Below are 12,331 nucleotides of genomic sequence, written 5' to 3'. Positions count from 1 at the left end.
TTTAATTTTTATTTATTTGTTTTTTTTTTGTTTAAGGGGAGGGACGTTCACAACATTGTTTCGGGTGTGTTGTTGTTGTTGTTGTTTCTTCCTCTGGTTGGTGGTGGTAATTGCCAAATGAAACAAGAGATGGGAGAAAAGGAAAGGTTTTAGACATCATTCTTTCTTTCTTCTTGTCATTCGCGGAAGCGCCGAAATGAATAAAATTCCCAAATACGGACGAAAGTAAAAAGAAGGAATAAAATTAAATTAAAAACAATTCCTGGAAATATTTTCTGTTTCGTGGGTTTTTCATCAAAGTGACAATTAAAACTGATTCTGATTGAATAAGAAAAGAAAAAAAGTGATGTAACAGGTATTAACAAACATTAACATGACGCTTCTGCTGGCTGAAGGGGATTCGCTTTAGGCCATGCAACGGTGTGTTATAACATCGAAGACACACAAAGCTATTTTTAGATTATTTCGAAAAATTTGGTTTTTTTGGAACTTTTTTCATTTCGATAACTAATCATCCAGAAAAAAAAAATGGCAATAAATTAATTAGAAGCGATACACCGCGCTAAGATTATTATTTCATCTCTCCTCGGACGAAATGATTTAAAAAAAATTATGTTTTTTCTTCTTTCAAATTAAAAAAAGGGTGAAAAAAAAGTTTGGAATCGGGGAAAGACAATTAAAGATTGTATACTTTTTTTTCGAAAAAATGTGATAATAATGATAATATAGTAATAATAAAGAAACTTCGACGATGCAGTTTTGGGGATGGAAAGAAAGGGGCGAAACAGGGGGTGAAGGTAGTAGTAATCTCGCGTTCTACTTCCAAAACTTTAATTCCAATTGGGGAGACGGGGAGGGTATAAATCGAACAACGACCCATATAAAACATGCCGACTGGCTCTCGGAGGCAAAAAAAAAAAAACGTATATCAACAAAAGTGGGAGGGGGGGACACAAACACACTGGAAAAAAAAAACTAATGAAAAATTCAAGAGAGAGAGGAAGAAAGGTACAGATACGAAAAAAAGAAGACAGATATTACATGTAGAAAACACCTCCATAGCACTATGTCGTTATTTTTGTTACTTCTTTCAGCTTCTGTTTTTAGCTTCTTTCTTTGGGCTGCTGCTAAATAAAGCAAACACCCACACACCACCCGATATAAAGAAAAAAATAATCAACTAGGGATGATATTATATAAGACAACTTGACGGAAAATCACAAGAGCCCAGGCAAAAAAAAAAAAAAAAAATTACAATGAAAAATTATATAACTCCCCGCACACCTGGCTGTACATGCGTAACAAACACACACACACTGGGACCGGCTAAATTGCTTTTTTTTTTTTTTTTTAAGTTTTGTTTGTTTGTTTGTATATCTCTACTTTCAGATCTATCAAGAAGTCTTTCCTGGAAACAGTGGAATGTTTGCCTTCATCATTACTCTCAACTCGAAACTTTTTTTTAAAAAGTGCGCAGGGGAGCGAGGAAGATCGATTTCTATAGTACCGAGAAAAAATCATAATAATAATAATTCCAAAAAAAAAAAGGAACAAAACGAAAACAAGATTCGGCTTTTTGAACTTTCGAATCAAGCAGTGATGGGAGGAAATGGAAAGGTGCCGAAAAGAGGGGGAAATATTTCCTTTTTCTTCTTCTGATTTTGTTTTTTTTTTCAATTATAGAGCGCCAAATGGATCGAGCTGCTGATTGGCAGCCGGGCGGATACTAGAACCCATGGGCATGCCAGGCTGAGTCATGGCTCCCATGGCGAAAGGACCACCGGCGCCAGAAGAAGGTCCAGCCATCATTCCCGGCCTGATACCCGAAACCATCGTCGGCTAGAAACCAAATAAATAAATAAAAAGTGAAATACACAGAACCAAACAAACAAACAAACAAAGTGTCGTGTCTCTCACGTTCATGGGTTGGTTTGCGGCGTAAGGGGCCGTCATGGCCGTCATGGGCGTCATCGGGACCATGGGTCTGTAAGCCATTTGACCGGATTGCATCGTCATGGGCGCACTGGCCATAGACATGCCCATCATGGGCTGCGGATTCCACTGCCCAGCGGTCGGCTGTTGAGGTTGAACGGGGGCGCCAGTTTTGTTGGCCGCCGTCGGGCCAGTATTCCACTGACCGGTTCTACACCAGAAAATGTCATTTTACTTTTCAATTTCTCTTAAAATTCAAATTGAAATTTCATACTTTGGCGCTGCTGATTTGTTGATGGTTAAATTCATGGCCAGACTGGCCAAACTGGAATCCAAGTCGCCCGTCAAGACTTTATTGCTGGGGCCGGGCGCTGGTTTGACAGCTGTCGCCTGGGGACCAACTGTGACACCACCGGTCACACCTGACGGTTGCAACAGGTCACCAAAGGCGTCGAAACCTAAAACAAACCGACAAAAACACACACAGACAGACGCATCCGAGACAAAATGAATGAATAAGAATCAGAGCCACCATTTGTCATTATAAGCGCAAGACACTTAAAAATAAGAAAAATAAATAAAATAAATAAATAAGCCAAAAAGAAGGGGAATGAAATAATCAGCGTGCTTGGGTTGGTGGTGGTGGTTGACTCTTGTCACATAAATCACACGGAACAAAGAGCACCTTTAGCTGCTTGTTTAGACGGAGAAGCGCTAGCCTCAGCTGGAGCCGGCCCAGCGTTGTTGTTAGTAGTAGTAGTAGAAGAAGAAGAAGAAGTGTTGTTGTTGGTGGTAGTAGTAGTAGAAGAAGAAGAGTCCATCGAGAGGAAATCGAAACTGTCCATGTTTATCTCGATGGCCCGTGCTGGTAGGGGCGAAGAGCCGGAAGAGCAAGAAGCGGGCGCAACAATAGAGCCGACACCAGAGTCAATACCGTACAAGAGATCGCCCATATTAGTAGCAGCGGAAGAAGGAGGAGGAGGACGGGGCGGAGGAGGGTGATGGGCCGGAGAGGATTGCGGAAGGCCGAACAGGTTGGCTACGGCAGCGTCGGGAACTTTTTGTTTGTTTTTTTTTGGAGTTTGTTTTGTTGGTGTCACACACACACACAACCGAACATGGACAATAACGAGATTAGTTTTTTAGAAAAAAATGTACAGAAACAAACAGAAATAAAAATAAGACGATTACAATTTGACACCAAAGCCACGAGAAGATTTTTGGGGGATAAGTTGTGGATTACCATTCTCTTTTTTATTTAATTTTTTGAAAATAAATATTAAGTCTTAAAGATTTTTTGAAAATTAAAAAAACGCAAACAAACAAAACTGGGGGAAAACAAAAACATGAAAAGAAGAACTAAATAAATAAAGGAAGAAATGACGAAAAACTAGACACTCACCATTAGTGGAGCCGTTAGCCGAGGCGCCGAAAGCGTTCACGAACGAATTGTCCGTGGCGAAGTGGCCGCCAAAACCGTTCTGTGAAGTGCCCGTGGCCCAGGAGCCGGCCTGCGATTGAGCCGGCATGGCGGGAATGACTGGTGCCGCACCTGTGGGCGTCGCGAACGGATTGGCCGCCAACTGGAGCAGATCGTCCGACGCCTTGTGCGAGGAATCGTAAGCAGACTGCGTAGTGTGAGAAGACCCACCGTCCACGTCGCTGCCGAACAAATCCAGGATGGGCTGGTGTTGTTGCTGCTGTTGCGGTTGAGCCGCCGCTAAAAAATTGAAAAAAAAAAAACGGGAATTGAACAAGAGACGCGAGCCAATCATTTGATTAATATGTTTTGTACCTGTTGAGGAAACGGGCGGAGCTGTCGCCGACGTTGGCGAGCTGAGAAATGGATTGGTGCTCTTTTTATACTGGTTCATGGCCGCCTCTTCTTCGGCCAGCGCTTGGCGCTTCAAAGATTCATCAATCTGCTCCGCGTTGGCCGCCATAGCGCCATTGTGCTGCGCCAGGCTGTGCCAACCAACAACAACAATCGGTTAGAAAAAACGGACGGACAAGAGAGAGATAATCATCAAAAACTTGCTGACCTAATGTTGGATGAAGAACTCGTCGTCGGTTTCTTGCCCTCCAGGGTAGCCAAGTGAGCCTCTAGCGCTTCCAGTAAACTGCTCGGTGCCTGTTTGGTTGTGTTGTAAAAAGTTTCATTCTTCAAGACTTAATCCGTCGGTATGTAATTAATCATTTTTAACGAGGACTCGTACCCTTGTCAAATCGGGAATGTCGCCTTTGTCAATGCCCACATTTTCGGCCACTTTGAGGAATTCGGCCACGCGGTCCATCCTGACGAGAAACTTTTTGTAAAAGTCGAGCGCGTCTTTGCATTGCTTCTTGTTCATTTCGAAATATTTCTCTGCGATCGACGACGAATGTTGAAACGACAGGATGTTCCGACCACCGCAAGAAGAGCACCGAAAATAAAAATTGGGAAAAACCGAAAATGCTTATCAGTTAAATTGAAACGCGTATGCGGTTTTTTAATTCTTTTCAAAATAAAAACTGACCGAGGAGGTTGATGATTCCGTCGTTGTAGCAAGCGAAGAGGCGGATCAGATCGCGGAAGAGGAGCAAAAAGGCCGTATTGACGACACCGTTGGTCAGATCGTTGGCCGAGCAATCAAACTCCAGCAGGGCGTCAATCTGTCCTTGAAGGGCCGGCAGTGTTTTGAGAAGCTTGTCGGCCGGCATCGTACGCAGCGTGCCGTCCTCTTTCCTGCCCAGGGAAAAAATAAAAGAAAAACAATAACAAGGTTTTCCGTCGTGGCGGGAGAATATAAACAAAACGTGAGAAACTCACAAAATCCCCATCAGCCGCCAAATTGCGCCACAAATTTTATTTTTTTTTGGTTACACTCACCCGCGTTTCACTTTGCAGAAGTCAAAGGCCACGGTCCGGTAGGCCAGGGCTTTTTCGTTGAGATACTTGGCGTAACGGCGGATGTACGGTGACATGTCGTAACCTTTTGGTTATTACAAGTTGAAGGAAGAATAAAGTGCAAAGAAGGGGGTTGGATGTCGGTATAAAAAAAAAAATCATAAAAAAGTACAAAATAAAAAAAAAAATTTAAGAATAATGACATTCCAGTAGGAAATTTTGTTGTAAAAAAAAAGAAGCGATTGGAGAATTAACCCAGAAAACCGATAGAATAATGATAACGAGCACCGATCAGGCAACTACATAGATAGTTAAATAAAAAGAAATAGTAGTAGTAGATGAGATGAAAGGTTACATTACTTTTCTCCATACCTGTGGCTCCTAAAATGAATAGCAAATTGGCCAAATGGTTGACACAAAAATACCGTTAGTTTTTAATGACAAAGGACGATAACGAGCAATCGTCAGAGGCAACGATTACTCTAGTTAGTATTCCACTTTTTTTTTTGTCGACTGGTGAACATTTTCACAATGAAAAACACAAACAAATAAAAATGTTTTTACCTGCCACATTGCCCTTGTCTAGGAAATTGTTGAGTTGAAAGCTGCAGTTGCTAGAGGCCAGATACTGTGTGAATCGCTGTCAGATGAAAATAGAAAGATGTTGAGCGAATATATATTACGAAACTTGGGGAAAACCAGATATAGTATACTTCATTTCCATAGCACATGAGGTGATGGGTCGTGACCAGTGACTTGAAGACGACGACCCAATTGGAGTTTTGCGACCGCTCGATCAGCAAATTGGCCAACTGCGGAATGGAAACATTGGGCTCGTTGGTGCAATGCAACAGATCTGCAATCGTCCAGAAAAAAACAAAAATTTCAATGCCATAAATAAAACGACAACGAAAATGAAAATAAAACAACGTAACCCTGACATAAATTACCCGTTCATTTGTTTTCATCCCGACTTTCCCCACTATTGCGAGTTGAAAAAAAGTCGGCACACGTGATCGTTAGTGGAGGATCGCTACGTGATGGGAATCGAGTTACACTAACTACAGGGCCAATTTCGGTACTGCATGTCCCCGTTTAAAAGGGGGGCGTCAGTGGGTGAAAACTGATAATGTGTGTAAAGGAATTCCAAACGCCCCTCTTCATTATCGAACGGGACTGTTATATACCCCCACGTTTCCTCAGACTCAAAGAAAGGCAATGGGCGGCTCACTATGCGCGTTGATGTTTAGGGGTGACAAAACGGATCGATATACCCGACAGTACTACGCAAAAAGTGGGGGACCAGTTTGGAGCGTGTCAAAACCAGTATATTTGCACAAATATACATACTAACCCTTCCAAGCTTAAACCTGTTTTTGTCATATTCCATGTATAAACACACTAACAATCTGACTAATCATACTTTCTGGGCAACAGTAATCTTATTTTGAAGGGCAAAATTTATCTCTCTGGACCGTGAACCAATTAAGTAGAGAAGAGTCTACACATATATACGGATCAGTAATCAACAATTCCTTCAGCCGGAAATGTATAGCGATTGGAACCAGTTTACCCTAGGAGATTCTTGCCTATGCTGAGAATAGAATACTGTACGGTAAACAATCTGAGGGAGAGCAGAAACAAGACAACTCCCCAACGCTGACAGGAAGAAAGGAGAAACCAAAAATGTTTATAATCAACACAAATGCTTACAATCAAGATGTTTTTTCTTTGGTCCTATGACTTCTTCGGTGGTTGCTTTGCAAACGGCTTTTGCCAGACCTTGGCCGGCAATCGAGTGACGTGCGGCCAACAACCGATCGCTTATTGTTTGACCGGACATTTTCGCCAAGAAACGATGAAACGAAACGCCGACAAGGGTTGAAGAGACTAACTGATGGGGAGGAAAGTAATGCTTTCACTTCCCTGGCGTGAACACGTTTAACAGCTTCAGCAGAAAATCACACGATCAATTCTGAAGGGTTTTCGTCCCGACTGCAGTGTATGATCTCTCCCCTTACCCAACCAGACGTCAATGAGAAAAATGCCCGAAACAAACGTCACAGAAAAGATGGCGAGGTACCATTTTGAACTGGTCCCATTGTTCGATCCCTAAACACATATGTGGTTCCATGCATGAAACAAAATTGATGTTTTCCTCAAAACCGCCAATTTCGGCGATTTTTCTCACGTATTTCACGAGTGAAAGCCGTTGTTCTTTTTTTTAAATATTTATTGAGAATAGAAATTATATTCAGACATCGTAGTTCTACTTCAAAATTAGCTTGAAAAACAAAACAAACGAAAACAGCTGTAAAGTATAGTCTTGATGTTCTGCCAAAAACCGTGTGCGTGTGAGCCAATGTTCCAAAACAAATCCCATTTCCTGAAATCAATAAATATGAAGAAGTGATCTTGCTGTGTTTTTATTCTTCTAGAATAATGGCTTCCTCTCTGAGACATTCTCTCACAACCAAGGTTCATATAAATAAATTTAAATACCCGTTTACAGGCACTAACATACTAAATTGCAAATACAGGTTTTGCAAAGTCTGAGGTGCATCAATAATATTGTGCTACCAGAAGAAACTCTACTTAACAGTGCCTTACAAGTCAATCCAAGTTCAAGTAAAAATCGAATTGAATTGCAGCTTCCTCTTTACTCTGTGATTGGACAAGGAGATAGTCATGTGGACAAGAAGTCGATGTTTCGAAGAGGTGGTGAAATTGTAAAAGGATTTGCGACAGATGAAACCGTAACTGGCATCTCTTTGTCTCCCCCAGAATCAAAAAACCTTTTTGTAAATTTTCATCTTGACATCAGTCACTACTGTCGAGATTTACTGTTTGATATTCTAGGCACCCACGAAGAAGAATATGTTTCCAAGAAGCTGTTTTCTGTACCAAAAGACCAAATAATTGTCGAGTTTAGTTCCCCAAATATTGCCAAGCCCTTTCATGTTGGTCATTTGAGATCAACTATCCATGGCAACTTTCTTTCTAATCTTTTCACTGCTCTGGGTCATAATGTCAAACGACTTAACTATCTGGGTGATTGGGGAACTCAGTTTGGGCTTCTCCAATTTGGGCTTGATCAAGGCTGGTTTAGTTGGGATGAGATATCAAAGAACCCTATTCGTTCGCTACTAGAAATATATGTAAAGGCCAACGCTATGGCCGAGAAGGACGAAAGCGTTTCCGCAGCAGCGCGCAGTCTGTTCCAAAGGTTAGAGAGTGGCGACCAAGAATTATCGAAAAACTGGGCCGAGATTCGACAGCACACTGTGACTGAATTGCGCCAAACATATGCTCGTTTGGGAGTTAAATTCGACGAATTCAACTGGGAGTCCCAATACGGGATCAAGGAGTCGGCCAAAGTTTTGTCCATATTGGAAAAGTCTGGCCATCTTGTTACAAAAGCCGGCGAAGGAACGAAAGTCGTCCGATTAAATGAAAAAAAGATGGTTACATTGGTCAAAAGTGATGGTTCCAGTTTGTACCTAACGAGAGATGTGGCCGCAGCCATCGACCGATGGGGGGAATTCCCTTTTCGACGGATGCTCTACGTAGTCGATAACGCCCAGTCTGACCATTTTGTAGCTCTCAAAAGTATTCTCAGTCTTATGGATCATGCGTGGGCGAGCAACATTGAACATGTCAAATTCGGCCGTATTAAAGGCATGTCGACTCGAAAGGGCACGATAGTTTTCCTTAGCGATTTGTTGGACGAAGCCCACGCAAGAATGAAAGCCAAGCAAATTACCAGCCAAAATACAAGAGTCAACGTCGAAGAAAATCCGCAAATCACGGATATTCTAGCTGTATCCGCCGTCATCATCAACGATCTCAAGCAACGAAGGCAAAGGGACTACGTTTTTAATTGGGATGACGCCCTTCAGGTAAAAACACAACTTCTATGTTTTCCTCTAGGCATTTTAATTGACTTTTACTTGCAGGACAAAGGAGACACTGGTATCCGGCTGCAGTACACACATTCCCGACTGCACAGCCTTGAGAAAATGTGTGGAGTCTGTTTACCAGAGGATCTCGATAGCCTGGATACTAGTTTGATTCAAGAACAGGAGTTGATTGATTTGATGAGGGATTTGGGCCGATTCCACCAAGTGCTGCAGGATTCGTATATCCATCTCGAGCCGTGCACTCTAGTCCGTTATCTCTTCGATTTAAGGTAAATGAATTGATACACCTGCATACGCTCTTTTTAACAACTTTTACATGAATGTGCTTTTCTCTAGTCATTCACTTGGCGTAGCGCTCAAGACCATACCCGTCAAGAGTCAAGACACTGAATTGGCTCAAGTCCGCCTTGCAATATTTTCCGCCTCCAAACGTGTCTTGAGTATTGGCCTAAAAATCCTCGGTCTTCAACCTCTCGAAGAAATGTAATCCCGCCGTTTTGCTACCCCCAGTCAAAGTAATTATACATTAGGTTCGATATTTGATGGAGAAAACGTTTGCTTTATTTGGTGTTCTGCGAAAGTGCCAGTTATCCATAATTTGGCAATTCCTTATTGATTTGTATTGACGTCAGCACAGTTGGCCGCAGAACGTTTTCGCCCTGATTGCAGGTAGGTTATTAGTGGAACCTGATTTCAACTATTTTTGACGACAATACGGTGATATCGCCAAGGTATTTCTTATCTCGATTTCATGTACTTATCGGATCTTTGATTACTAATTTCAGCTTCCTTCGAAGGAAGCACTTCATTTTCGTATTGTATCGATATTTGATTCCATCGACGAAGCTTTGGGAGGTTTACGTCGTTGGTGTTTTGTTCGCTAACTTTTGGGCTCCAATTTGAGCTGCTGCTCGTGACATTCGATCCCTGGCAAACCTTGGCCCACTTGATCTTCTTCACCTGGTCGTTGATTTTCGGTGAAAGTCACAGCAACTCTACGAAGGATCGTTTCCCTATTCTCCACAGTCTTCGGAATCCATTTAACAAAAGTACGGCTATCCCGCTTCTTCTTGTAAAACCACTTATTGCATTTGTAACTAGACAAATGCCTAAGATTATGCTACCGCACACTGTAATCGATTTCCGCAAGAGTGAGTTTGTTCCCATCTGGGAGCGGTTGGTTGGATCGGCACGTCGGCTATGCTGAAACTTTTATTTTTCGTCGTTGTGACACTTTTGTGGTCTTGTGACGTCGTACAGCGGCGTTTGGTTCCTGTGATTGTCGTGGCGATGGTTGTGATTTCTTGTTCTTTCGCTACGACAATTTGTTTCTTCCGTAGTTGATTCGCTTTTAAATCAAACTCGTTTGGTAGTTGATTATATTATCTTACAAATACCAAACGATTTGGCTTTTAGCTACGTAAGAAATATGTGTGCTAGTATATTGCAATTTTGAACGATCTCCTAATCTTCTATCCAAGTGGATGGCCCACGACCACAGCATATAAACATATCCTTTGTAAGTGCCCACTTGAAAATCGATTATCATTTTAGAAGTCGGTTACTCGGTTCCTGTATACATTAAATTTAATTTCACTTAATGCTTCCCGGCGAAATAAGCTAAAATAGGAATTACTGGCGAGGGTGCTGTCGAATTGCGCCCTTCGAAATTAATTGCTTTCGACAAAAGTGCTTTGAAAGTAGTTTAGAATAAATTTACGGTCGAAAGCGACGATCCAAAGCAGAATGAATCTGTCGTTTAAAAAATCGATAGATGGACTTATGACCTCAGCCAATGAAAAAATTTAAAAAAAAGCTTTCCCACGACGATCTATGTTCTATCAATGTTATTTAGCGAAACTTGGGTAGCAAAAACCCGTTCCTAGTTAAACGGCATCTTTGGTCTTGGACTAAGGTGGATGTATTTCTTCTTTCAAATAAATGCCCTCGCCATAATCCGTGTTTTCGAACGCTGTGAATAATACATTTCAACTTCCTGTTGAAATTTGCATATCCCTACTGAATAATTTTTAAAAAAAAGAGAAAAAAAAAAAAACAACTAAAGTTAGCTTGAAAAGAATTTTATTTGATCATCACACAGTTAAATCTGAGAAGAAATATTGGTATTGCCAACTGTTAATATTGTATCTTTGCAATGATAAGCATTTCCTGAGGTGGCGGCTTGACATTTTCTATTGAAGCCCGGCTGTTGTTCCTGATGTTGTCGCTTGAGGTTGGTGTGGCGAAGGTATCGAATTTGATGTAGGGAGTTGTCCTTTTCCGGGTATGATTTCTTTCCTCGGCACGTCATTCCAAAAGCGTGGAAGATCATTTGATGGATCTTCGGAAGTCCAGTATACTGGACTATAGTCCAGTATACTATAGTATCCCCACACACAAGCCACAATCAAGCTCTTGATGTAGCCAGAAACGAAATCAATGTTGAAGCTTGCTTCGTTGCAGTAGATGACGCAGTAGCCGGTGGTCACGGTAAAACCCAAACACACTAACGCTACAGTGATGGGGGGCATCATCAGGCTCCAGGACATTATGCTCCAGGGACAGTAGTGCACTATTTGTATTAACGTTATTACCATCAGGTAAGCTTCTACTGCCGCTAAGGTGGGCAGCGAATTGGATAGGGCTGGCATCCACATTTCAGCACGTCTTGTACACTCCACCCAAACAATAGGGCTGTCGGGACTGCAAGGGAGATCGAGTGGTCGGCAGGCGGCCAAGAAGTTTGGAGCCAATCTTGTTTCGGAATAGTGATTGTTACCCCACAACCAGACGAAAACGGATCCAGTAAATATCGTTGCAATCCAAAGCAGAGCGCGACCGTATAACTTGAGAGACGCCTGCAAGCTTTCCGCTCTTTCCAGTCTTTCTTTTACAGCGATGGAAATAATGGCCATATTGAGGCAACTGTGCCAAATTATTCCCGACATAATGCACATTTTTTTCAACGATGTCCTTCTCCCCGATGCCATTGGGTAGTTGATGGAACTGATGTCGTTGCATATTATTTTAACTGGAATCTCCGTGTCTGATTGATGGTCAGGTATCTTGACAAGACACAGCAAACAAATCCACACAATGAGGAGCATGAAGAATACAACAAAATCTTTTTTAGATTTCAAGAATCTAGTCATCTTTGAAAATTGGTTTTTCATTTTTTCGAAGTTCGTCATGTTGAAATCAAGTTTTAGTTTGATGATAGTCCGCTTCATCTAGTGGTCGTTTATATTGCCCTCCGTTCCCGGAAACTTGCTCCGCAGTTGTCCAAATGGCGATTTATTGTAGATTTGGGGAAAATCAACTGAACAAAATTATTTTTAAATTTGATTTTTCGTTAACTAACAATTTAAACAATAATATTCAGAAAAAAAAACGAACTTGCGACAATCCCTTATCTCGTAATTTGTACCGATAAAAGTACGCTTGGCTTGAATTTGACACTATACTAGCCTGTAAATTGTTTTTAATTTGAATACGCTTAATTGTAGCTATTTCCGTGATTTGTTACATAAATCCTTCACAACGAAAAATAATTAACTTAATTCAACGTTATTATGTTATAGAGCAGATCAAA

The 12,331-nt window shown here is 41.5% G+C and overlaps 2 protein-coding genes across 6 annotated transcripts; one reads left to right on the top strand and one right to left on the bottom strand.

Moving 5' to 3' along the window:
• Nucleotides 1-671: 671 nt before the first annotated feature.
• LOC124336917 (phosphatidylinositol-binding clathrin assembly protein LAP-like) lies at nucleotides 672-6,847 on the bottom strand. 5 transcript variants are annotated; one of them, XM_046790842.1, is made up of 14 exons: nucleotides 6,533-6,847; nucleotides 5,533-5,675; nucleotides 5,384-5,459; nucleotides 5,192-5,200; nucleotides 4,802-4,904; nucleotides 4,449-4,657; nucleotides 4,149-4,297; nucleotides 3,975-4,063; nucleotides 3,728-3,897; nucleotides 3,335-3,652; nucleotides 2,618-2,989; nucleotides 2,207-2,390; nucleotides 1,918-2,143; nucleotides 672-1,839 (listed from the first exon to the last, which is right to left on the bottom strand). In XM_046790842.1, the coding sequence occupies exons 1-14, from the start codon at nucleotides 6,660-6,662 to the stop codon at nucleotides 1,678-1,680; spliced, it is 2,340 nt and encodes a 779-aa protein (XP_046646798.1). In that variant the 5' UTR covers nucleotides 6,663-6,847; the 3' UTR covers nucleotides 672-1,677. The 5 variants fall into 5 exon arrangements, with proteins under 5 accessions (XP_046646798.1, XP_046646797.1, XP_046646801.1 ...); XM_046790841.1 differs by having other exon boundaries at nucleotides 5,180-5,200; nucleotides 6,533-6,846; XM_046790845.1 differs by having other exon boundaries at nucleotides 2,618-2,797; nucleotides 5,180-5,200; nucleotides 6,533-6,845.
• Nucleotides 6,848-7,002: 155 nt separating this feature from the next.
• On the top strand, nucleotides 7,003-9,280 carry LOC124336969 (probable arginine--tRNA ligase, mitochondrial). Its single transcript, XM_046790945.1, has 4 exons — nucleotides 7,003-7,297; nucleotides 7,360-8,718; nucleotides 8,776-9,008; nucleotides 9,076-9,280. The coding sequence occupies exons 1-4, from the start codon at nucleotides 7,262-7,264 to the stop codon at nucleotides 9,224-9,226; spliced, it is 1,779 nt and encodes a 592-aa protein (XP_046646901.1). The 5' UTR covers nucleotides 7,003-7,261; the 3' UTR covers nucleotides 9,227-9,280.
• Nucleotides 9,281-12,331: the final 3,051 nt, after the last annotated feature.

Source organism: Daphnia pulicaria, chromosome 4 (assembly GCF_021234035.1).
Source record: "Daphnia pulicaria isolate SC F1-1A chromosome 4, SC_F0-13Bv2, whole genome shotgun sequence".
Lineage (NCBI taxonomy): Eukaryota > Metazoa > Arthropoda > Branchiopoda > Diplostraca > Daphniidae > Daphnia > Daphnia pulicaria.
Note: the sequence above shows the minus strand (reverse complement) of the source record. Positions and strands in the feature narration are given on the sequence as shown.